The sequence below is a fragment of the Podarcis filfolensis genome, assembly GCF_964270895.1.
Source record: "Podarcis filfolensis genome assembly, chromosome: 11".
NCBI lineage: Eukaryota > Metazoa > Chordata > Lepidosauria > Squamata > Lacertidae > Podarcis > Podarcis filfolensis.
Genome location: NC_139613.1, coordinates 26,143,540 through 26,168,379, shown reverse-complemented (window position 1 = coordinate 26,168,379; position 24,840 = coordinate 26,143,540). Strand labels below are relative to the sequence as shown.

Below are 24,840 nucleotides of genomic sequence, written 5' to 3'. Positions count from 1 at the left end.
AAAGTACCCAACACAGCCAGAATTCAAACCTATATCATGCTTACGTCCCACATACATATACTAAGAGCTTACTGCAAAAAAATAAGGATATCTGCAAAAAACAAACATGCTCCTGATGAAGCCTACCAGGCAGCAGACTAATATAGTGTCTTACCAAATCATATTAAGAAACCACCTGCCAAAGTTCTTTTCTGCACTTCAAAACTACTTACAACACTCATCTGACCTTCATTACCACAACGTGCCAGTACTTTGTTCCCATTCTCCCACTGCCAACATCCTAACCTGCAGCAGCATTCAGGCAAGTTTCCAAAGAAGAGTAAAAGACGGGAGAATGGAAGTAATTGATCTCCTTTTCTATTGACTCCTTGGAATTGGTACTTTGTGCCAGCAGAAGCAAGAAGTGTTGGCATAAAGGGGGGGGGGGATTACAAGAACAGCATGTGTGTTGATCTGATGACTGCACAAGGGAGAACTCACCCGGGCCAGAACTACTACCAACCCATTTCAGCCTCTTATCATTTCAAAAATGCACTTTCATTAGACAGCAATGTAGAAAAGTGAAGCAGTAGAGCACAGAGGTGGTGCTAGGGAAAATAGTAGGCAACAGATATGATGGATGTCAAGAGGGTAAAGGGAAACTGTTTTCACACAAAACTGAACCAACATTTCAAAGGGGATTTGTCTAGAAACCACCACTCTGCTTCAGTGACAACAGCTGCTATTTTGCATCAGGAGGAATTGTAGTTTGATTTGTGAGTTGGCAATGATTAGCACAGATCAATTAGAAAACTGATCCATTAATTTTGTTCAAAACTCCCTGAATTTACACAATGATCCAAAAGTAGGTCACAATTTACAACAAAGCAGAATTGTATATGCAGCTTGGTTAAATATATAAAACATCGTTTGAATGCATCTGCTTTTAAAAAACTGCTCATCCATTTTTATTTACTATCAAATATAAAAATGTGCATCCATCTCTTAATTCAGCAAACACTATAAATCTATTGATTCAGCAAAGTATTTCTTACCCTGCCAAACTATATACATATAAAATTCAACTAAAATAAAGGCAGAAAAATGTAGATGAGTTCTGTTGGGTATTTTTAAAAAATGTGTGCTCATCTCTTGTTAATTGCAGCACCATAACAATTTAGTGCATCTTGTGGGGATCTGTTCTCCTAGCATTAAGAGCTGGACTACAGAAAGGCTAAACAGTTGAGTCCTAACTCATACCCCCCCCCCGAACTTTACTCCAGAGTTCTGGTAGACTCTCACTGTGAAGTGTCTGAGGACAGAAAGGGAAAAAAATCTTTACCCACGTAAGTCCTAAAATATGGGTTCCGTTCATAGCAGTTTCCAGTTAACTGGACACTCCAGACCTTGTGTGATTGTTTATAATTTAAAGTTCATGAACCAACCAGCAGCTGAGACAACCATCCATTCAGTCCAAGGTGGGAATGCAACAGTTTGGTAGACAATGATAATACCTGCTCCATAAACTATACACTTGGTTTTTAAGATTTTGCTTGAGATTCAGATCAATTCACCACTATTATCACTGCCCGCAAAGCACCCAACAAGGACAGTCCTGAAAGATCATTCAGTAACTTTGGTTTTTTCTCCTCGTCTACCAGGTACTGAAACAAGCCATGGCAAGCCTTCAGTTTGTATGTTCAGTTTGTATGCTCATTTTGCCATGGGATTGAAATTTTTGCTGCTGTTCGAGACTATCTGCATCTTGCTGTTTTGTCTGAATATGACAAACTCTGGTTAATTTTAAGAGTTTGTTTAAAACAAATCAACTTCAAACCATGGATTATGAAAATGGAAGATCTCCTCTGGTGCTGGAGGAGAGGAAGAAAGATATGTGTGAACCCAAGGCTCACTACAGATCATTGCTGAAAAGATAAATCACATTTTATCATGATGGCCAAACTGGTGCATTAGTAAGGCTATTCACAAACCTTGAATCTTCAGAAATCCAAAGAATGCTACCACCTCTAGCTCTACCAGTATTATCTTACCACACATGCAAATTAATTTACTTTGGGGAAACATTTTTAAAGCTACCAATATTTGCTTGACTATGCATGCATGCATACATACATACATACATACATACAGGCTTCAATTATCTACTCCCCCTCTTCAATGTGGAAGGCAGAGAACTGCAACAATGGAAGTTTAGTTGCTTACCTCCAAAAATGAAAAGCGTACAGAGGACTGCATGGACTGCAAGGGCTTGTTGGGGTTGGGCTCAGGCTTCTTGGGGTGAGACTGAAAGTTAAAATAATGTCATCTCCAGTAAACAGAAGTTGAGTAAAAATCCTATAGTATGACTGAATTAAGGGAGTATGGCCTCAAGCACAATCAGTAGACAGGAAACTGGTTTTCTCTACATTGAGGAAAGCCAAACAAAAAAAATTTATGTCAAAAGACCCCTAACTTTTCTGTGTCTTCCTAATTAAATGGGGGGTGGGATTAACCATGCAAATGTTTTCATTATAAGAAAGTGTTCAAACACATGGAGCAATTTTAAAAAAAAAAAACAAAACTTGTTATAAAAATTGCTTGTAAAAATGAAATTAGCACAAATTTGGGTACACAAATTGATGCACAAAAGAAATATTCTGCTAACTTTCAGGAGAACTGATTGCCCTCAATTCTGAATTACCATGCACTGGGGGGGGATCAATTAACAATGATCATGCCTCAGATGAACCTCATTGGCTACAATATTGCACTGTGCAAATGCTAAATGAAAATTGGCTGAAAGAAGTATTGAAAACTTATTTCAGTACTTTAAATGTGACACTAACACATACACATAAGAAAAATTACAAAAGAAAAAAATGCAACAGGCCCAAAGGAAAATACAAGTAAAATAAATAATAATGAAAATATTACTATTTGTTTTTAGTTTTGAGAATGCCATTTGTGAAAATATGGTACAGTCACTGACAACAGCAGTGTCTAAACATTGAATTATGAATACCTGATATCTTAAATACTTGTTCCAGAAAGACATCTGTAAAAATTTAACTTGACTGTGCTCGCATCTAATGCAAACATCAAATCTGTATTATTGTGCCTAATTCCAGCCTATGTTTATTTGTGTCAATAAACCTGGCACAAATTGTTTGTGGTAAGAATTTTCTTAAAATACTACTAATATAACTCCACCAGTCATAACACCAACAATAATGGCAACAGGCCAACTACCAATATTAAAACTCCATGTCATCCAAATTATTCTGAACAATGGCAAATATCATAGTTAACTGGGCAGAACTGAGGTACACAGGCCAGAGACAGTATGGGAACAGAAGATATAACTATGTCTACTGGAGTCCATGGCTCCCTTCAGGAATACTGCTATTTTGATTATTAATAAAATGTTTGCAAAATGGAGTTAAAGGCTATCATTTTTTCAAACTCTCTAGTCTATCAAAGGAAAACATCCAGCCCAAACTTTGAATACCCGATTCTTAAGATGAAGCCCATTAATGCACCAATTTTAGTGGAAAATAAAAATAAAATTAGTAACAAAAAAATACAAAGTTTGCCAGCTGTCATTGTGTCTAAAAATTGACCAAAATAATAGTTAAGAGTTAGAGAATTTTATCAAGTTGCCAATGCAACGTAATGGATCATTTTTACCTTAGAAACTTTGTAAATGAAATATGTCAAACATTAAGTCAGACATAAAAGCTATATAACAGAAAATAATAAAATGTTGAGACTAAAAACAATCACATCCCAATACTTTACAAAATCAAGAATTTCTTACTATTATTTATTACTTTTATATATGGTAAAGTTACAATCAAGCAAAACTCCAAGTATAAACACTGGACTCCATCTTTTTAAAGGAAGGTATGCTCAAATAAAATAAACAATAAGCAAACCATTATCACTGCGTTTATGTAATTCTTTCAGGGTTCTATCTACACATCACATACAATAAATGAAACACTGACAGAAACTACTACCTTTATTAATGTCAATGTTTCTGTAATCTAGTTATCAAAGGTGGTCAAAGATACCAGAATACCATTTTTACTAACAGAATTAATATTTTGTATCAGTTACAACTCACTAGAAGTGGCACTACATGCATAAATGCAAACGTATATCAAATAACATACGTATTTTGTAGATGGGTAAAATGGTTCACAGCTAAGTAACCTGACCTTACAGATGACCTATTCTCTTTAGGAAAGCAGAACAACTGGCACATTAAATCTATTCAATACCTACAAAAATAACATCTTGAGAGAATACTGCATGTGTGTGTGTGCTGATACACATCTATATCTATGCAGCAAATTGTGGTGGGACACAAAAATAAACACATTTTGCACTGGCTGATTAATTCAGAATCAATGGACTGGCACTTTAAAAATCAGACATTATGGTCAACATGTTCACTGTAAATCAAATACGTATGTTTTTATGCAGCTGTTTTCTAAATGCAAACTGGAATCATTCAAATGAGTCCATCAGTCCTAAAACATCACTAAGTAAACAAAGCCCTTACCTACACAAACACATTTAATGCAAAGACTAGAATACCAAGCAGAAATGTCAGAATGCAATACAGTTCACCAGTACTCTACACAGTAAAACATGGATCATACGCAATGAATTTTCACAAATAGCATTCCTCTTATGCCCTAATCTCTTGCAGAGCTCTCTATTATTCAGCAGAGAAAGAGGCCTTTCAAAAAGGCAGCACTGGGATAAACAAACAGAAACAGAAAGGGTGTGAGAGAGAAACGAACACCGTGGCCTACCGAAGCATTATTTCACAGTATGCTTTTAGGATGCTCACATTCGTGCATTCAGTGATTTTAAGTATGCAGTATATTTTAATCTGAAATATACTGCAATATCCTTGCTTTAGGCTCACACATTTGCAAACAGCAACTGAAATGCATTCTGAAAATGTTCCTGCGACCTAAAGCTGCAGTGCTCTGAGCCTGTCAGCACAAACGCATGTTAAATAACTACAGCTCGCACAAAAGCTAGTGCCATGCAGAAAGCATTAAAATATTAAAAGGCAGACAATACTTACTCCAAGGTCAGCCCTGGAATTTGCAGCCTTTCGCGTTGGGCTTTCATGGCTGTTACGTTACCACATTCTACTGTAACCATGACACACATTCAGTGGCAGCATCCTGGTGATGACAGAGAGCCCAAATGAGCCACTATAAAGGAATGGACTAACAATCTCTTGGGGGAGGGAGCACTGCAAGTTTGGGTCCTTCCACTTCTAGCTGTCACGAAGAAATGTCAGCAGCTTTCTTCCAGGTTAACCGCAAGTGTACTGCACTGATTTTGCTAGCAGAAAGAAGGCTTCAGGGCTGTATCTCAATCGACTCATGTCTAATATTCTAAGAAGCAGTTTCCTTCCTAAAATGCAGACTTTTCTCTTCAGAGGAATGAAAATCTGCCCGCCCCTTGCCACAGAGACTGTCAGATTTCGGAACAGAGCAAAAAATTAAGAAGCGCAACAAAATACGCTTAAGATGCTATTCTTCAACACACATCCAAGATACAACAAGCTTTATGACCCTATCAAAAATGATTTGTCTATCTTGTTTAGGTTGTCCCATTATTGTTTTTACAGATGAGCAAAATTCTGTTTCTGCATAAAATCACAGGAAGTTAAGAAAATTGCGTCCAGAAAATTATTCCAAGCTTAGGAAGGAACACATGACACTGAAGCACAGCTGTTCCTTAATTCATGATCGAAAGTTAATCATCTTATTTGAAGAAGCTTGTACTTGTGCTAAAAAAAGAAAATGTTAAAAATATTTTATTAAAGCACAATATGAACAAGAAAGGGAATCCGAAAGAAAACCCATTAATCTCATAGGGTAATTATATGGCATGCACACAGCAGTGATTCTCAGCTTGTTAATGTTTTTTTTTTTTTTTGAGTTTCCTGGATATTTTTAAACCTTAAATGATTAGACAACCAGAGAAATAGTGAGAATGCTGCTCTTTTGCAACCATGGGCATAGCCAGGGGGGTGCGGGGTGGGGACAGCTGCCCCACCCAAATCAACCAAATAAATAAAAATACTTAACTGACCAATTGCATCACAGATAACTCAGTTCTGCCCCCCTAACATAAAGCCTGCCCCCCTAAAATAAATTCTGTCTACGCCCATGTTCACAGCCATCATGGATCAGCAAATAAGCTTAACTAACAAAGACTCATCATTACCAATTCTGAACACAAATGGAAACAAAACTCAAGATGGCCTGAGGGTATCTAGTAGGGGTAACATGTCTCCCATCTTTCCAGGTGATACAAAGGCCCATATGTCAAGATGGGAAGGCAAAAGTTAGAATGCATTTCCTAAGCCTGGCCTGTTAGTAACTGATGGAACCACCAATGGCCTGAAAGAATTCTGCTCTTGTATTATTTTGACCTGTGTTTTTGTGCATGTTTACTTCATTCAACATTTTAGGGTTTTCACCGCCTTGGGCATATTACCATAAAGTTATATAAATCCAGTAAGTAAATCAATTAAAGTTCTAAGAATTTGTCCGAGTCCTATGAAACCTCCCCTAAGACAACCTATGTGATAAAATAAGAAAAGAATGAGCCACTGTGGCTCAGAAGGCTGAATAATGAACATTGACTGGGCTCAGCTTTCACCTTAGCCCCAGACTCAGTGGCTAAAACTTGAGTATCACTCTCCCGTGCCGCAGTTTCTCTTCCACAAAAAAATTAATAGTAACATATTTTGAAGTCTGTTACAAGGAAATGCAAATTATAGATAATACACAACTGTGCATCCAACACCTAAACAACCTACATTTTAGAACATTTTCCATCAATTGTGTTTTATGGATTTCCAATTAATCCCCAGAGCTTTCTCTCAGCTCTCCTCTCAGGAGACCAAAGTGTTTCTCCAAAATTTCAAACTTCAACTCTTACCTCTTCTAATCATTCCCAATAGGGATTCATTCACAGGCCCAAAATCTGACCGCAGATATATCAAACGCACGACTCTTTTTTTCTGAGGAAGAATCTACATAAAGGAGCTGCCTGCAAAATGTCAACATGCACATCATTTAACACTCGGTGAACTCCTCAGGCCATCTCTGACTCAGAAACTAGGACATACAAGTCACATTATTGATTCAAATCAAGGATGCAACCATGTATTGGGGCTTGGAAATACCTGTTACATGTTTACCTCTGTGAAGTCCAGAGTAGAAGCTGAAATATCTCCAAGAGAATTTAAACACACAGGGGTATCTAATTTGTTTTCACAGTGCTGTTGCACCAGCAGAGGCGTCTACTACCCACTCATGAAAAAGGAGAAGGAAGTGTTTTTCCCATCTTCCCCATACCCTGACAGCACCATGCCCAAGCACCACAGCAAATATGTTCCTCCCACAAACCAATCCGCCACTGCCAATCAAAACCCTTATGTTCATGCAAGGGTACCAACTGGCTCTGACCCAACTGATATCACCTACTTGGCAGGGAAGAGCATAACTCAGCTGTCTATGCAGAAGATCTCAACTCTTAAGTTCAATCACCAGCATCTCCAGGTAGGACTGGGAGAGAACCCTGTCTAAAATCCTGTCATGCAGGCAATGCATAGCTAGATAGACTAATGGTCTGACTCAGTAAAAGGTAGCTTTGTATGTTCCTACCTACATTTCCAACATGAATCCCAAACTTTGCTTTCAGAAACGCTTGCGGCCCAATCCAACACCATATGCAAATAGGGCATTTGCAATACTGCTGTGGGGAATTGCATCACTAATGCAAAACTCCCATGTTAGGTCCTATTTTGTCTCACCTGGTACAGCAAAGAGAAACGAGGTGCGAACTGAAATAATGGCCATAGTTTGCACCAGAGTGGTGGTGAACAAGGGTACTATAAAACACCAGATGCAAGGTATTTCTTACACAACTTTTTCAACCTTCTAAAAAAGATGAAAATCACAAATAGGGTGTGCCACACTTCAGAACCCTTAAGTGAAATGTAAAAAAAAAGCCTGTGATTATTTTTGATTGCATACTGTGTGTTTTTCCACACAGCTTCTGTGCACAATATTACTTAAACACAGTTTACAAACTCTCTGCATCCTTTGTGCCTACTTAGCTGCCTGCTTACACAATCTAGGGTCCAAAGAATCTCTCTAAACAAGCCCTCTATATTCCAGGGTATTCTACCAACACCTCCCTTCAGTACTGAACATCTCAGGTCAATACTTCTAGGAATTTGGCATAAAAAAGAACAAGTCTTACTGCTCACCTGATGCTTGTGAATTTTTACCTTATGGGAGCAAAATGGCTGCCATATTCAAAACAGAAGAGACCTAGGTTGCAAATCCCAGGTTTTCCCAGGACAGAGATTCTCTTTCAGATCATTTCAGCTTTTGATTAATATTATGAATGCATAAACAAATCAAAGACTGGCAGTGAATCAAAGGATTCTTATCCCAAAATAAATATGAACAGATCTGACTCTTTTCCCCATCCCGTGCCATTTAAAATATTGTTAACAAACACATTTTAGTCTAGTTGGTTTAGCTCATGGTCTCATCAGCTTTACCTGTTTGTGCACAATTTTAGGCATTATATTGCCGAGCTGGAACATGTGCAGAAGAGGGCAACCAAGATGATAAAGAGTCTGGAAACCAAGCCTTGTGAAAAACAGTTGAGGGAGTTGGTTATGTTTGGTGTTGAGAAGACTGAAACGTGATATGATGGGCATCTCCAGATATCTGAAAGGCCATCACATGGAAGATGGAGAAAATATATTTTCTCCATTATTCTTAAATCTCATAACAATAGATTTAAATTACAAGAAAGGAGATTCCAATTAAACCTTAGGAAGAACTTTCTGATGGCAAAAGCTGCTTGCCAGTGGAATGGACTACCTCAGAAAGTGGTGGACTCTCCTTCAGTGGAGGTTTTTAGACAGAGGTTGGATGGCCATCTCTCAGGGAGTGTTTAGCTGTGATTTTTGCATTGCAGGGGTTTGCCTAGATATATGGTATATGGTACTTACTCAAAAGTTGAGAGCATGAAAAAATTTGTCCTCGCTTAGGCACCATATTACCAAAGTCCACCCAAGCTTGGGATCGCTTCCAATTCTGCAGCTCTATGATGCCATGAAAACAGGATATTTGTCCATTTCCCGACTTAGTAAGCCTAAGGTATTATTTATGTACTTTGTCTCACAAGATATCTCTAAGTCTTAGAACATGAAAGCATATACAAACAAGTATGAGACTCTATTAGCGCACAAAAATGTATGCTTGTGAAGGAAAATTTTGTCCATGAGAATTCATCTTCATATACAGCAGCCCACAGCTTTGCTGTATAGAATAATATATCACATCTCATAATGGTTGCAGAAAATAGCATGGGGCTTTGCACAAAGCAGAACACTTCTAAAACTGTTCTGAACAGAAAGTACAGTATGGTTTATGGCTTTCACAACAAGAAAAAGATCAACATTTATATCAAACTCATAATTTAGATCAAATAATTTAGATCACCTAACATTTGGAACTCATTGTGAAAGATTTTGCATATTGGATCTACTGCAATTTTAAGGAATCTTTAAAATCAAGTGTTATTTATACTATTAAGTGGTTTAAAATAAATAATGACATTAAGGCCAGAAACGTTTTTTTACTGTGAATTTGTTTGCAGTTGTCTCATAGAGAGAAATCCTGTCTCTTGGGATGACGCATTCTGTTTGCTGATAGAGGCAGAACATGGATTCTTCTAGCCATCTTATCAGAGGGAGGGTTTACCCCACCCTCCAGACCAATTGCCAAAGGAAGGAAAACTCCTCAACCCTCATCAATGATTTCACAGACATCCATGGAACGAAAACCACGATACAGGCCACTGAGCCACCCGCTTAAAATTAAACTTGGTGAGAAATGAAACACTGTGCGGGGGGAAATACAGTGCAGAACCAACAGCAGAAAGGAGCCACTGATTAGGACACCCTAATACCAAGCATGCAAAGTGCACACAGAAAGCACTAACATAATATGATCATGCTAATCCCATAAAAGAAGGGCAAGTAGAATGCATTTCATGAGATAACTGGAAACAGAAAATCATGGTAAGAAAATTTCCATTCCACCCCACCACCACGCCATGTTGTATTGAGAGCATTTCTGTCTCTTGGAATGTATTAGGGTGATAGGATCCAAGGTGGGTGTCTGGGATCAAGCAGCCCTTCTGCAGAACCTACAATTTTATCATGTTTGGCAAAAATATGGAGGAAACCCAAGTGGCTGCCCAACAGATATCCACAATGGTGAAATTTTCCTTAAAGGCAGCTGAAAAAGACTACTCCCACCCCAAGAGAATGGGTGAACTAATCCTGTCCCCTGCCCCGGTAGCATTTTCCCCAATGTTTGTAAATCAGTTTATTTCTTGCAAAATACTTAGAGGTTTTGTTATGAACAAGTGGTATGGAAATTTTGTTAAAAAGAAATAAATTCTATGTACCCTTAAATGGAGACCTCCTTAAAATCATAAAGAGATACGAGACAGAGCCACTTTCTTCCCTAAGGAAAAGAGATGGAAAGCAGTTCCGTCCAAAGAGAAGCAGAGAACACCACAGACATCTAGCATGTTGCATACTCTTTACTGGGCTTGCAATGGGTTTGGAGAAAATGTGGGCAGAAGAACCTCCTGCGACCTGTGAAATACTGAATTAATCCTAGGAACAAAAGATGGAACTGAGCACCACTACTTCCTGATGTAAAATACATAACAAGGGATCACAGCAGTTTGGAGACCCTTCATATAGATTTAACAGCCAGCATGAATACCAATTTTAAAGTCAGGAACTTGAGGGCACATATGGCCATAGGCTGGAAAGGCCATGGATGCTTTTAGCACCCAGTTCAGATTCCATTTGGGAACTGTGAACCACAGACAGTTTCTGCTGCCCCATCCCCTTGAGAAAGTGCTAAAATAGTGGGGTGGAAGAACAGTGCATTCCTTCCAATGGTGTCAAAAATGCTGTTCCAGGGGGATGGTGACATCATCAACCAAGATGGTGCCTCAAATTGCCGCTGAGCTCCTTCCTAAGAACAATAGCCAGCCAAACCAAGACAATGACGAGTAAGCATTTTAAAAATAATTCCCCCTGTTAGGCTATGAGTTTTAGCAAGCCTGGATTGCTAAAAGGGACCTTAGATTCGTGGATTTCACTACCTTCGAAAGAATCTCCCTCAGGCACAGGCCAAGCTCTAGCAGGCCCCAAAATGGCTGCCAAAGCTTCCAAAAATGAAAAAACAGAAGCAGGGAAACTGATAGGCTTTGAAAATGCACAAGGCCTAGTAGCCCTAATCAGGAAGGAATTAGCCCAAGGCTGGGCAAAAGCACTCCTCCCACTGAGGGAAGACATTACTAAATTAACTGAAACTGTGAATGATGTCAAAACTACAGCTAACACAGCAATGGAATTAAGGTTGAAAAATAAAACATCTATTAGGACTCTGAAACGCACGCAGCAGACCTTAGAATCCAACTGGAAGACTATCAAGATTGGAAAGGAGACTTAACATGAGGGCCAGGGGCCTATCTGAAAATTTTGGAGACTCAGATCTAAAAGTAGCCTTCCTCACATGGAGTCAAGAATTATTTCCTGACTGCAAAATCAGTGCAGAAAATATAGAACACATATACAGAGCCCTGAGACCTAAACCTAAAAACGGTGAACCCCCCAGAGATGTGACTGTCTGCTTTAACACGTTCTTGGTGAAAAATGATTTAATGCAACGTTTCAGAAAACTGGAAAAAATAGAACATGAGGACTCTGTTATAGCTATATTCCAAGACCTTTCTTCTGGGACCTTGCAGTGACGTCATGAATTCAAAGCATACATCACATTACTTCGCCATGCAGGGATAAAATACAAATGGGGATTCCCCTTTAAGCTGATCATCACTCATAATGGAATAACCAAGGTAGCAGCTTCGCATGTAGAAGCTAAAAAATTATTGAAACAGCTCAATGTACAGATTGAAGACATGACAACAGAAGGAGTGGAGGAAAACGCCGATGAAGAGACTGAAAAAGACCCTTATGAATGGAAACAACAAGGGGGGAAGACAGTGGAAAAAAATTAAATGAAAGAAAAATCCAATGCAGAAGAAAAATGGACAGAGAATCTCACAAGATGGCTTCTGCTCTGCGTGAGATCGTTTTGTCTTGGCTTTTATGACTTGCTTTGTAACTTTACTATCATAGCATGTTCCTGGGGGGGGGGGAGCGGTGATTTTGGTCATCCTCTATTGTTAATACTACTGAAAGAGTAGAATTTACTACTCTGTGGATACCACAATGGTTCCAACAATAGGAGGGAATTTTCTTGTTGTAGGTGGGAGGGGAAAGAGGGAGGGAAGGGGAAGTTTGGGGTTTGTTCACCGTCCAGCTGTTAAACTATTGCAAGTTGTCGACAATTGCCTTTTAGATATAATGTTTTCCACATGCTCCTATAATGTACTAATCATCCTGGACCAAGTATAGATAATTTAAGAATAATCACATGTAATGTTAATGGTCTGGGGTCATTCATAAAAAGGAGACGGGCTTGGAAGGAATTAAGAAAAGGGAGACCGGACTTGATTCTGGTCCAGGAGACTCACCAGAGGTGGAGGGGGGCTACAGTGAGTACATCTCCCCTCCCCTCCTCTGGGAGACAGTGGCTTGCCTCTCAAGGAATATCTAAGGCTCGTGGGGTAGCAACATGGGTTGTGGATAAATCAGAATTTAAACCTGAACAAACCCTTAGTGATCCTGATGGATGTTACTTATTTATCGGGGCACATTGCAGGACAAATGGCTGACTATAGGTAATCTTTATGCACCAAACAACCAACAGGAAGAATTTTTGGAAAAGACATTGACAGAGCTGGAATTTTTTTTAAAAGGTTAAACAATCCTGGAGTGAGATTTTAATTTAGTCCTAAATGAATATTTTGACAGAAATTGTTCAGGTCAGAACAAAAAAGTCAATAGAGGCTCCCCATCAACAAAAACCCCTCTGTATAGAATTCTTTAAAAATTCAATTTATATTATATCTGGCAAATGGCAAACTCTGATTTAAGAGACTATACTCACTTAAGTAATCACCATACAAACTACTCTAGAATTGATTATTTATTGACATCAGAGGGATGGATCCGTCGGATCCACTCCTCAGAGATCAAAGCAGGAGAAGTCTGTGACCATGCTATGGTTATTGCTGAAGTGCTGAGAGAAGGAGGATACCCAAGAAACCCAGTATGGAGACTTGACCCATGGCTACTGCAAGATCAACTGGTTCTCGAACGGTTGCAAAAAGAGATACCAGAATTTTTTAAGATCAATGATACAGGATTATATAACCCAGCTTTAATTTGGGATACATTCAAAGCAGTAATTATAAGAACATTAATCAGTGAGAAGAGGAGAATCAAAAAAGGAAATAAAATATTCATCTCCAATTTTAAAAAGAAATAAAAGAATTAGGAAAAAAAATAAGAAACATGTAGTAACAGAGTGTATCTCAAATTAATTTGAAAATGGAAAGAATTAGACAAGTTAGAAATACCAAAAATAATAACATCCCTTCAGTATTTAAATCAACAATACTATGAGTTTAATAATAAAAACTCAACAATCTTAGCAAACCAACTAAAGAAACGTAAATTTCACAGAACAATCCACTCAATAAAAACAGACAAAGGTGAAATAACACATGATAAACTTAAAATTAACCAAGCCTTTCATGCATTCTATAACACCATATACACTTCTGGAACACCATCGCTAAACGCCATTCAGGAATTTCTGGCCACAGTTAACGTTCCAAAATTAACAGAAGAGTATGCAACTTACTTAAATCAACCCTTCTCACTTGAGGAAATATTAGCTAGTATAAAAAAGACAAAACCATTTAAGGCACCTGGACCAGATGGATTTACTGGCTATTTTTATAAAACCTTTTCTGAACTTGTGGCCCCATTTTTGCTGAAATTATTTACAGATATAAAGGATCATGGCCTGATACCTGGAACATACATCGTAGTGCTAACAAAACCAAATAAAGACTTGGAGTCGGTTGAGTCCTATAGGCCTATCTCATTAATAAATGTTGATTTAAAATTACTTATAAACATTATTACACACAGGTTAGCAACGATTGTACCGAATTATATACATTTGGATCAGACAGGCTTTATTAGGCAAAGGTCAATAACTACCCCAATTAGGAGGATCCTCAATGCAATATACTGGGGATCAAACCAACCGGCACCGACAGCCATCCTTACATTGGATGCAATGAAGGCATTTGACCATCTTGAATGGAATTTTCTTTTTGAAACCTTGCGAGGTTTTAGCATGGGAGCCCCATTTATTGCACTGCTGACTATCTTATATCAGGAATGCACCACAAATATTTTGATAAATGGTATACACTCAGAGCCTATATCGATGGGCCAGGGCACGAAGCAGGGCTGCCCATTGTCGTCCCTGCTTTTTGCCCTGGCCATGGAACCCTTGGCTCTAGCACTTAGGGGAGACCCTGAGGTGTCTGGAATACAAATTAATGGGCAGAGTCGTCTGGTCTCGCCCTGGAGTAAGCCTCCTGGCTGTAATGAAAATTCTTAATGCTTACAGAAAGGTCTCTGGTTTTTGTGTTAACTATAGCAAATCAGACCAGCTATGCATTCATATGCCACCTGAAGTACAACTACAACTTCAGCGCTCCACTGGAATAAAACTTTGTCAGAAATATTTTAAATATTTAGGAGTTATTATCCCCAGGAATCTTCAAAATTTGGAAAAGCTTAATTTTGGTCCAATGATCCAAGAGATTAGACAAAAATTGAAAACTTGGAGCAAGGGTTCGCTGTCATTCTTGGGCCGAATTGCCACCATAAAACTGATTGTGCTGCCGCACCTCCTCTATCTCTTTAGAGTCTTACCAATAGCCATAGAAGACAAAAAATAACAAAATTGGCAAAGCACACTTCTAAAATTTATACACCAGAATAAAAGGCCAAGGTTACCATATAAAGTGTTATATCAACCAGCCAAAGGAGCAGCCCATCTACATAGCATTTTTCTGGTAATTCAAGGATCTCAACAAATAGCTTGGCTAAATATGGAAAACCCAAATGAACAGAATTCAATAAGAGGGGTCCCATTTTGGCAAATTAAAACAAAAAAAAAATATTGAGGTAGAAAACCCCAATTTATTATCTAATCTAAAAGTTTGGAAGAAATCGTTCCCACAGGTGGCCTCTCAGTCTTCTCCTGTAATACCGCTGGCATTTCACCCTACTTTCTATAATAGAGACAGAACATTTCCCTTTGAAAAATGGGGAAATGTGGGCCTGTTTTGGCTTAAAGACTTTTACAAAGAAAACACCCCATTGTCTGGATTAATACTACGAGAAATGGTTCAAAACTTTTCCCACAATTGGATGGTAATCCATCAAGTCATCCATTTTATAAGTAGCACAGAAATCCACAAACAAGAGATGAAGTCACTAACTGCATTTGAAAATATTTTATATACCACAGACCCTAGAGGTAAAGGTCTAATTGCTTTAATCTATAAAGCGACTGTAAATTTCTCAACCTCAAAGCCCTCCATGTTGAAGACTAGATGGGAAAGAGACTTGGGAGAAGGGATTGATGATGGTTTGTGGGAAGGGATGTGGCAAAAAGCCCCCTTACGAGCTATTTCTGCCCGAATAAGAGAAAACACCTTAAAGCTAACCCACAGATGGTACTTGCATCCCACATTGCTAAGCAAAATAGACAAAAATATTTCTCCGCAATGTTGGAGAGATTGTGGGAATGAAGGAACATTTATACACATGTGGTGGAAATGCCCATTGATTAAAAACTTCTGCTTAAAAATATTTAAGGAAATGGAACAAATTACATCTCAATCGATCAATTTAGATCCCAAAATAGCATTGCTTTCTATATTTGCAGACGAAGCACAAAATCTTAGAGACAAAGACTTAATTGTGCGTCTTATAACTGCAGCATGTCTGGCTGTTGCTAGACACTGGAGGACATTAAACCTGAACCTATATGAAGTTTGGTATGCTTATGTCTGGGAATTAATTTTGATGGAAAAGTTAACAGAAAGGGTACGTGAAAGAAAACAACGTGAGAAACTACATAACTTACGTAACGTGGTCCTCCTTCATTATATATGCATCAAAGAAAGAACATGCATTTAAACCACCTAAGACACATGGGAGCATGTGGAATGATATTTTTTAAACCAGCAACTGTAGAAATAATTATTTATTTGATTCTATTACTAATGTAATTACCTGGACGTAGTTGGGGCTGTTTTTTTGGGGGGGGTAGGGGAAAACTGTATTTGATTGCTTGTATTTGATTATATGTTGTTCTTATATTCAATAAAATATTAAAAAAAAAGTTTGCAGCAGTACAAAAGAATAATAATCATTTTTTTAAAAGGAGTGGGGTGCTAAGAGGAGATAGGGCTCCAAAGACAGCCCAAGTGAACACTGAACATGCTTAGTGGGCATGGAATGCTGACTGTCTGAAGTCAATAACATTGGGGGGAAACCCACATTAGGAACAATAAAACTATTCTTTCCTTAACTCTGAAAAAAAAATGCTGCTCCAGAACGTGTCCTGACACTTAAAGGTATAAGTGTATCGCAAAACTAGGAGAGGGACCTATACAAGAACAGATATTCCCTGAGATAATCACAGTCAAACAGTTTAGAAGTCAAAACCAGCAACATGAATTGGGTCCAGAAACAACAACCTGATGATGATGATGTCCCACTCCCCAAAGACAGCAATACATCAGAAATGTTTTGTTCCAAGTAAACTAATACTCTGGGTACTCTAAACTCCTGCTATCTAGCTCCAGTCCATCACATTTCCTCGTAAAATTGACTTCTTTGAGACAATATACAGAGGGGAATAAACCTAAGTTCTAGTTACTAAAGATGTAAAAAATCAAAGTAATCTAGAACTACCTGCATTTGGTAGGTCTGATGTCAAATGGACACCAAATACGTTTAAAATATTCATGGAAAAGGCTCAAGAAGAAAGTTAGTTTTCCATTTTGCTAGGAGCACTTCATTCTTATTTGTACATAGAAATTTCAGGTGATGTCATTTACTGAAATGCTTTAGAGTACATTCTGTTTTATTCTCTAGTGTAATGTCAGATTCAGCAAGTTTGCAATCAAAGTTTTTAGTCCCTGGCAGCCAGCTAGAATTGAATGTTGGCAGGCTCTCAATTGACAGGCTCCTACTGAGGTGCCATTGAACCATTAAAGAATAGTGCTGAAATGAAGCTGCTGGGATCTGATTATTTTTAAAGGAATGGCAAATGCTTAAAAAGATCCATGTGGTTTCAAGTTAGACTTTTAACTTTTCAATGAGACAACTAACGTCAACTTTGAAGGCAATGAAAGAACCTATATTTAAATAATGTGAGATAGGACTGTGTGAAATTTCCAGTTATATTCACAGCTAAACTTATGGCTTTCAAACAAGCATAAAAGAACAGGAAATCCAAGAAAAGAGTAAGAAATACACAATGCATACCTAAAGACATTTTAACCTTACTCACAAGGCTGACTCACTAACTCATGGGGTATCAAAGTTGTTAGTGTAAAGTTGTACATGAACCAGAAATTTGAAATTTTGCACATGTGTCATCCAAGACAATAAAAATGTGTCACATTCCAATATGAGGAGATATACTGCAAAATGTTTAAGGTAAAGAAACATTATCTAGAAATTGGAATTCCAGCACAGAGGAAGCCAAGCCAGGAATAGATTCAAAGGCTCAAACCGCTTGGCTTGGCTTGGCCTACTAGTCAAACCAACCGTTTATGGTTTCCATGGACCAGTCTCTTCTCTCACCTTAACTCTTATCCAGGATGCTACAGAATCAGGCTTGAAAGCAATTGTATGTAGCCACAATAGAGGCATTAGAGCAGCAGAGGCCAATTGTTTAGAAGGCAAAGGATGTTTCTGCTCAATAGTTGTCAAAAGGCTGCAACAGTAATTATTGTAAATTTAGTAGCTTAAACTAACTTGTTTCTATTAATGTTTGAGAAGAAGTTAGGGAGGAGCAGAGGCACAAATCAGAAGGAACCTGTGAATGGAGATGAAAAAGCTAGTCAATATTTGTTAGCCCTAACAGGAACTATCATTGTTGTACACTGTCAAAGCTTTTTGCCCTGGGTACAATCTTTTCCATGTTTAGGGCTGCCTCTATATTCAATTATTTCATTTGTCTTACAGTTTTATACAAAAATAACATAAAGACATTTCCCTCAAAACTGCTTCAGTCCTTAATACTAGATATTACCAAAGTCTTTCAGCAGCAGTTTTTTTTTTAATGAAGACAGATAAACAAGAAGTTTTAAGTATAGTAACATTTGCAAATGCTTATATACACAAAAAGTATATTGCTTTTAAATTTACACTCTCAAAGAGCTCCAAAGGGTCTGATGAGTCTGACCCTCCCTTTGCAGAAGTCATGATGCTTCAGGCAAGGCTTGTTCCTCTATAGATCTTAAAATTCCAAAGTTAGTAACACTGAATAGTCCTAACCACAAAATGCCACTCCTACTTCCCTACATTTCTTTACATTTTAAACTCTGCATCCCACTTTTCTACCACAAACAATCCAAACCATAAGAGGTGATTAATCAAAACAATGAAAATAGTAAATAAAAATGCAGCAGAATATGGAAATAACATAGGAAGAGAACTCCCTTTGCTACAACCTCCTACAAATCACATAGATGTGTAATGCATTTTACCAACTAGCTAGTTAGTGAGAGGGAACCCTGAATTACTGAAGCCTCAGATACTGGGGTTCTCTCATATAATTAAGATAGCCAGAAGTGAGAAGGATGATGACGGGAGAGTGTTATTTCAACTATAGCACCCCATCAGTTGAACATCTCCACAGAAAAGCTCACCTGGTGCCTAACATATCATAATGTCAATGCTAGGTCCTACAGATTTTTGCTCTCCCTGCCAATCTTCTGAATTTTCTTTACAGTGTTTTGGTTTTATAATTATGGGTGCAGTTTTACCTGTCTGATTTAACCATACAGGAACTTGTGCTTATATAAAATCCATGTACAACAGATGAGAATTATGAGCTGGATCTTGGAAAGGTCAAGGGTACATAAATATTTGTTCCTTACAAAAAAATAATTCTGCATATAGTAAAGCACATTTTATTATACCAAATTCAGTTTACCTATGGTGTGTAATGGCATTCATCATGAAAACAATTAAACCCACTTAAAATGTTCTTTGATTTAGGGCAATTTCTTCTCTATCATTTTCTCCTATCTAAATCTCCACAGGCTCTTGCTCCATTGTTCCCTATTTCTGAGCCAAAGAATGAAAAGACTAACATTTAAAAAATGCAGGATCAACAGGTCAGGGCATAGGACAAGACAAAAACTACATGAAGAGAAGCAGTCTACCAGATATACAAAGACACTGAAAAAAACATCACTGAAGCAACACATAAAATAAGATTGGCAGGTGGTCCGCTTTATTTCTTTCTGACTTCTTCCTGCTTGCTGTTTCCGCCCAATTTTGTCAGGTTCATCTATTGGGTCTTGTTAGTGATTGCTAGAGACCTTTTACCTGCAGGGTATTCTTTTCTTTTAATAATGATACGCTTCTCCAGGAACACATACGCTGCACAAAGGAAGAGGTGAAGTGAGAAATATAGAATGTGCACTAAAAAATCCACTGTATTCTTTCTTTGGCTTCTCAGCTGCCCTTTTCAGGTTGATAGGAATTTCTGACATGTCGATTTGCATTCCCTAGATCATATCCTGTTACTCTAAAGAACAATTTATTTCCAGACAATAGTGTTCAAAAGCAGGCACAATTTTTGTCACATTGTGTTTCATGCTAAGAGGTAGTACTGGTATTGCAGCAATAAATATTCCCATTATTCATTCAGGTGTCCACATAATCCACAACCAAAAAATGCTGCAACAGAAACAACCAGGGCAGGCTCCATCTTCAAACAAGCGCCTGCTGGAAGCAGCAAATTAGGAATGTCGGCACACTCCTTGACATGAGAGGGTCAAGCATGTATAGGTCTTGTCAGCACACCAGTCTCCTAAGAGAAGAACTGTGCGCCAAAGGAACACAGAGAGAGTAGGTAAGCAGAGGATGGAGAGCATGGTTGAGGGGCTTCTTAATCACACACCAAACAGAATTCACATTCTTTTTTATTCTCCTTAACTAATACTGCAGTAGGAAGGTCATCTGGTACAGAAGCTCTCTTCTGGTATTTCTGATGCTACGTTTTAGCATTACATGATTGAAAGGAGCTCTGCAATATGATGTTGATACTGACAGAATCAGCAAAGCATTTTAAGTGACAAAGGCCCCTTCCAGTCTGGTAATCCTATTCTGTCTTCCTCTCCAAAGACTTCTGCATTCACTACTACTACATTGCCACCCTCTTTCCTTCTCTTCTCCTTTAACTGGCCACTCTCCTCAGTTTGTGTCCTACTCATGCTTTATCCCCATTTCATGCTCCCCATCCTCCATCCTTCCACTCGCCGGGGCATGATTTCAAGTTTATTTTCCCCTACTTCCTCTCAAAATCCAATCAAGGACTTTGCATAAGAAGCTCACTGAAAGTGAAACTGATGTTAACCTTTACTATCCCCAACGTATTATAAATTACAAGTGCTTGCCAAAGGGCTGGCCTCATCTCGTTAAAGACTAAGAGTAGTGAAGCTTCTGTGCAAAATTGCATGGACTTAAGAACATGGACTTAAGAACAGTCAATCAACTGTAAGAGATGTTAGGTAAAGGTAAAGGGACCCCATTAGGTCCCTTTAGGTCCAGTCATGGACGACTCTGAGGTTGCGGTGCTCATCTCGCTTTACTGGCCGAGGGAGCTGGCGTACAGCTTCCAGGTCATGTGACCAGCATGACTAAGCCGCTACTGGCGAACCAGAGCAGCACACGGAAACACCGTTTACCTTCCCGCCGGAGCGGTACCTATTTATCTACTTGCACTTTCACGTGCTTTCAAACTGCTAGGTTGGCAGGAGCAGGGACCGAGCAACGGGAGCTCACCCAGACCTTCTGATTGGCAAGCCCTAGGCTCTGTGGTTTAGACCACAGCGCCACCCATGTCCCACGTAAGAGAGGTTACTGGCTGCCTAATCTCTAAAAGAAGAGGCAAATTCTATGTTACACAGCTGATCATTCTGAAAACAGTACTTTGCTGCTTTTGCTACTTCATTACTATTTGTAAAGCAAGCAGTACAGTTACATGCAGGTAAAGGTAAAGGACCCCTGACCGTTAGGTCCAGTTGTGACCGACTCTGGGGTTGCGGCGCTCATCTCGCTTTATTGGCCGAGGGAGCTGGCATACAGCTTCCGGGTCATGTGGCCAGCATGACTAAGCAAACCAGAGCAGCACACGGAAACGCCGTTTACCTTCCCACCGGAGCAGTACCTATTTATCTACTTGCACTTTGATGTGCTTTCGAACTGCTAGTTGGCAGGAGCTCACCCTGTCACGGGGATTTGAACCGCCAACCTTCTGATCGGCAAGTCCTAGGCTCTGTGGTTTAACCCACAGCGCCACATGCAGGTACTCCCTGCTAATGACTAATTCTCCTAGACTATTATCACAAACCTATTCAACACTGTTGGGCCAATATTGCAATTTCAAACAGGCATGCAATGCAGTTTGGGCAATTGTCTCTAACCACATTTTTTCCACTGTGACACAAATCTAAAATCAGATATTAAATCTGTAGAGTTGAACAAAGTTAACAATAGAAAAATACAGACTTCTGCATAAAAAATGTAATACTGTCCCATTGTTCTTTTATTGTTTGGCTGTAGTGGGAGGATTTCATTCTATTTCCTACCTTTATCTCTTCTTCCCCAAGGTAATCCAATAATCCACACTCAAAATCACCGATAAACAGGCCAATTACAAACCCTTATCAACTTCTGGGAAACCTGTCAGAATGAGCCTCAAGCAAAAAGAAGCTTAACAATTCCTATTAAGTTGTATGCATTTGGAGTCTTCTGTTCAGCACCTCATCTGATGGTATCAGCTGCTTTCCATCCAACACATAATGAGGTTTATGATCATTATGTGGAAAACCTGCAACAGGCTGATTTTTCTATGTGTGAAAACTGATTGAGATAATAGAATAAAATGGTCTCATGCAAAATTTTCACAGATTATAGTTTGCCATATTTCATTAAAATGAGATTCAGTAAAAGATAAATAAATCTGATAATATGTTGAAACAAAAAAAAACACTGGTACAATTCTATTCCAAAACCCTCTACCATATTTGTTAAGTAAACTCTACTATTCCCACAATAGTTTTTACCCACATGCACAGAAGAGCTTCTAACATATAAAAGTAAATTCATGGCAAGGGTAGTATCAAAGTTACGTCTTCAGTTAATAAATGTGATGTTACAATGTTCCAAAGCCATAATATTGAAAAGGATTTCCTCGTCAGAGATTATTTTGCTCCCACACTCATAACATTCAACTTCAAATGTTAATTACAGCAACAGCTTGGTTCTGCTTCTATTTCTGAAAAGTACATGCAGTTCTCAACCTTTTTAGTCCAATGCAAGTTATGTGGCACTTAAAGCAAAAACAAAAAATCTGAAGACTACGTGTTCTCATCATTAATACAATAAATAGTGGGTAAACTTGTCTGTTTCAAAACAAAATTAGACAACTATTAATGGTGGTCCTCAACTTGTGCCAATTTTTAAAAAAGAGAACATAGCCATCATAACTTGAGAAATTAGGTATAATGCACAAGGAGGCAATATACATCAGAGCTAAGCTGACAAGCAATTTTAGTTTTGTTTTCACTTGCATTTTCTGACCTCCAGTTTTTTGTGAACACTTTTTACTGCACCTTCATATGCCCTGTATTTATACAGTCAAAAATTCCCCAAAAGCTGGCTTTTAAGGCTCCTGGGAACTGTATATATTTCTGAGGTTGTCTACATGAGACCAGAGCCAGTTCTGCCATTTAGGCATCAGTCCCCAAGGCAACTGCCCCACGGGTTACCTGGTCTGCCTCACTAGCAGCATGGAAGTGGTGCCAGCATCAGTGCCAATTTTAGCTAAAAATTTGCCCGAAATCATGTGAGATCTTGCTGGTGCTGCTTCTCCGCCAGGTAGTGAGGGAGAAGAAGCAGTTCCAGTGGCCGCAAGGCAAGGCGGCACTTCCTGTTTTGCCTCAAGTGGCAGAACGGGACACACTGCCCCTGCACAGGACAATACAAGGAAACACCAAAGCCTTGGGGACAGGAGTGCTGAACGAGCCCTGTGTGTTTTAGAACAAGCTGTCAGAAGTTCCTGAAAAACTGATCAAAACCTGAATCCAACATCATTTATAAGTTTTAAAACAAGGAAATCATGAAAGTACATTGAAGATTTGTGGAATTTCTCATAAGTCCCTCTGTATATTCTCTAGAACCCTTCAAGTCAGCTGCTGGCTGTCATTTTCTTTAAAAACCACCACCACCTCCTAGATGTAGCTTGGGGTAGGAAACAGCAGGCATCAGTGGGGGGAAGGTGCTATTCCCCCTCATCACTACATTTGAGGAACTAGGGGAAAAGAAAAATTGCAGCCTCTAGCTTCCCAAAGAAGATTTACTACTGGCTTAAAAACAGCAACAAAAATCAAAATAAAAAATTGAGAGACCCATTCAGACCACAGTCATCCATTTTACCCAAGCATTGTAAAGAAAAATATACAACTTTAAAGCTCAAAAAGTAACACGGCCTTAAAAATTAACTGTTTAAAATGTACTTTGACCGCAATTCTATGCACACTTACATGGCATTTAACAAAGTGTGACTTACTGAACTTATTGAACAAAGTGGGACTTACTTCTGAATAAACATGCCTAGACTTGTGCAGTTAGACAATTAAAGTCAAGACACACAAATTTACCCAATGCAATTATTAACCATGAGGTGTCAGTATATTTAATTCATTAATTTTCCAAACCAATACAAATAAATGCTTGCAAGGCTCTAACAATTCATACCTTGATTCTTTAAATATTATATTATCTAGCCTCACTTGGCATTAGTTTAATTTTTAAGCTACTTTATTTTTGGCATCAATATTAAGGTAAAATTGAATCCATCTATGTACGTGTCTCTCTCAGCTATTTTTTTAAATTCCAAACATAACGAGTCCAAAGGAACATTTCCTATACTTGATTTATTTCTAATGTATTTTAATTGATAGCCTTATTGATACCCAGAATTCTTTCATAATGATTTCCTACTATAAACTATTAACTAATACCAGAAGAAACATTTAGTGAAGTACGAGACAAGGACAAACATTCAGTGAAGTAGGAGGACATGGCGCATTGGTTTACAATGTTAGCGTTTTTGTGCAGAATCAACTGCCACACGTAACCTTCATTTCATTGGCCACTGAGAGAAGGAAGACATATTGAAAAACTGTCAAGCCCTATGCAGAGTGCAATGAACAAAATAAAAAGAAGAAATTTCAACTACTTACAAACTTCCCCTTCTTGGAAGGCTCAGTTCCTTCTGCAAATGAAGAAAAATGTAATTATAAAATGAATTCTAAGCATACAATAGGAATATTTTTCAATCATTTACCTAAAATGCCACATATGAATGGTTCAGACATCATATTCTAGACTAAGATTTATGTTTTTAAAACTACCTTAGTTCTTTGTGCACTATTTAATATTACAAAGTTGAA

At 38.4% G+C, this 24,840-nt stretch overlaps 1 protein-coding gene across 17 annotated transcripts in view; it reads right to left on the bottom strand.

Annotated features, from left to right (window-relative positions):
* The window catches only part of MAST4 (microtubule associated serine/threonine kinase family member 4), a gene marked incomplete at its 5' end in the record, with an annotated part of 200,946 nt that overhangs the window by 101,376 nt on the left and 74,730 nt on the right, over positions 1-24,840 (bottom strand). For 8 of the 17 annotated variants that reach the window (XM_083575989.1, XM_083575973.1, XM_083575986.1 and 5 more), the window contains one exon: positions 24,631-24,662. The exons of 4 other annotated variants lie outside the window; for them this stretch is intronic. In XM_083575989.1, the coding sequence (XP_083432115.1) occupies positions 24,631-24,662 (32 nt within the window). Of the gene's footprint in view, positions 1-2,202; positions 2,284-5,083; positions 5,187-24,630; positions 24,663-24,840 lie in introns of those variants that run through there. 5 more of the 17 variants (XM_083575992.1, XM_083575991.1, XM_083575975.1 and 2 more) reach the window with 3 other exon arrangements.